The sequence below is a fragment of the Buceros rhinoceros genome, unplaced genomic scaffold (assembly GCF_000710305.1).
Source record: "Buceros rhinoceros silvestris isolate BGI_N320 unplaced genomic scaffold, ASM71030v1 scaffold23084, whole genome shotgun sequence".
Classification (NCBI taxonomy): domain Eukaryota; kingdom Metazoa; phylum Chordata; class Aves; order Bucerotiformes; family Bucerotidae; genus Buceros; species Buceros rhinoceros.
In genome coordinates this window covers 8,214-10,302 of record NW_010408084.1, presented here as the reverse complement: position 1 = coordinate 10,302, position 2,089 = coordinate 8,214, and the positions used below count along the sequence as shown (strand labels likewise).

General features: G+C 51.1%; 1 protein-coding gene across 1 annotated transcript in view; it reads left to right on the top strand.

Moving 5' to 3' along the window:
• Positions 1-2,089, top strand: part of GOLGB1 (golgin B1) — a 36,287-nt gene that overhangs the window by 29,660 nt on the left and 4,538 nt on the right. The window contains exon 19 of the mRNA XM_010134763.1: positions 1,987-2,087. Coding sequence (XP_010133065.1) covers positions 1,987-2,087 — 101 coding nt within the window. The remainder of the gene's footprint in view (positions 1-1,986; positions 2,088-2,089) is intronic.

Below are 2,089 nucleotides of genomic sequence, written 5' to 3'. Positions count from 1 at the left end.
GCAGGAATGAATCTTTCTGTTCTTGTGGGCATTTACTGAAGTATCACACAATCAGGAATATTAAAGAGGATCCTGGGGTTGATCTAGTGCACCTTCTGCTGCTCCAAACATTAGATCGGGTCAGTCATGACTGCACAGCTGAGTGGTGAAGGAATAGTGATTCCAGAGCCAGTCTGGGCCTTTGTCCAGTGCTGCTCTACTCTTCTATTGCAAATGGTTTTCTAATGTCTAGTCTGACTCTTCCAAGCCACAGTTTGTGGCTGTGGCCCCTTGTTATATTTTCTGCCACTGTCAAAGAGAGTTTGGCTCTATAGACTCCCTTTAATTTAATTGTAAGCTATTGTAAATGACTCTTCAGCCTCCTCTTCAGCAGCGAGAGCAGCCCCCCTCTCGTAGACAACATCTGCTCCAAGCCTTTGATGATCTCAACAGCCCTTTCCTGGAGCCTTCCCGTTTCTCTGTCCGTCTTAGAATCATTTGGGTTGAAAAAGACTCTTAAGCTTGTTGAGTCCAACCATTAACCTAACACTGCCAAGTCCACCACTAACCCGTGTTCCTAAGTGCCACTTCTACAGGTCTTTTAAACCCCTCCAGGGATGGGGGCTCCACCACTGCCCTGGGCAGCCTGCGACACGCCTGCACAACCCCAACGGGACAGAAATGGCTCCTCAGGGACAGCCTCAACCTCCCTGGGAACAGCTGGAGGCCGGTTCCTCTCGTCCTGTCACTTGTTCCTTGGGAAAAGAGACCCACACCCACCTCGATACAACTCCCTGGCCCTTTACAGCCGAGCTGTTGCCTCAGCAGTCTCTTCCCACCCTGTACTGACGCACGGTTTTCTCTCTGGTACAGAGGTTTACACTTCTCCGTATTGGACTTTAGATTTCTGTTGGCTCAATCCTCAAGTTTCTCAAGTTTTCTCCAGACCAAAGTTTTCATCTTAATCATGTCAGACACTCCCCAAAATTCAATCCTGGCTGCAAATTTGCTGATGCTGTACTCTGTGTCATAACCTAGATTGCTGCTGGTGCTGAGCAGTATGTGCCCCGGCCAGCCCCAGCAGCATTCTGCTCACGGCTGGCTGTCAAGCCATTGATCGGTTGCCTTTGAGTCCAGTGGTCTGGCCAGTTTTTGACTATGTAGTAGTTCACTTATGCGGTTCATAGCCCCTTAGTTTCCCAATGTGAATGCCGTGGGTGACGGTGTTAAGAGCTCTGCGTACGGAGTTGGCTGGGATGGAGTTAATGTTCTTCGTGGCAGCCCCTGGAGCGCGGTGTTACCGTTAGTGGTGGCAGCAGTGCTGAGAGCACACCAGTGCCTTTGCTGCTGAGCAGGGCTGGCACAGCAGGAAGGCTGCCACTGCTTCCCACTCTGCTCTCTCTGCAGTTAGTAGGCTGGGGGAGGGGCAAGAGCCTGGAGAGGTCACAACTGGGAGAGCTGACCCGAATGGACCAGAGGGATAGTCCAGGCCATGCATGGGTCACATTCAGGAGGATCAGCAACGTTTTTGCTACTGAATTTTGGTGCCCTTTGTCTGAAGTGATCAGAGGGAGAAAGGAGGAGGAAAGGGAGGGAGGAGGAAAGAAGAAGAGAAAAGGGGATGGGGAGAGAGAGAGAGAGAGCAGTGGGAGGGGGATGGCACAAGTATGACAATGGGGGAAGGATGGAGGGGGGAGAGAGGGAGACCAGACCAAGGGCCCAGAGAGCGAGGTTATGTGAAGAAAGTTGTTTCCAGGTTCCACTTCTATTGCTGGGAGTTCTTTGCAGCCTCCTGCTCTCTAGAGTCCTGAAGGAAGTCCCTTCTTCAGAAGGCACGCTTGTGATCTTCAGTGCTGCCTGCCATCCTGAGAAGGTTTCTGTGCTTAGTGCAGTATCACGAGCAGTTCCCAGGTTCTCAGCAGAACTGTAACCCTCAGGTACAGAGAGAACGGTTTTGCTTTCACAAAAATATGAGTTCTTTGCTTAGCAGTTGTATTCTCTTCTCAGCTATCTCAGGTCTTTGAAGAGAAAAACGCCCTCTCCCTCCAGCTGCGTGGTAGCAGTCGGAACATCTGTGAGAGCCATCAGCAGTACCGTGAGGTCCTGAACC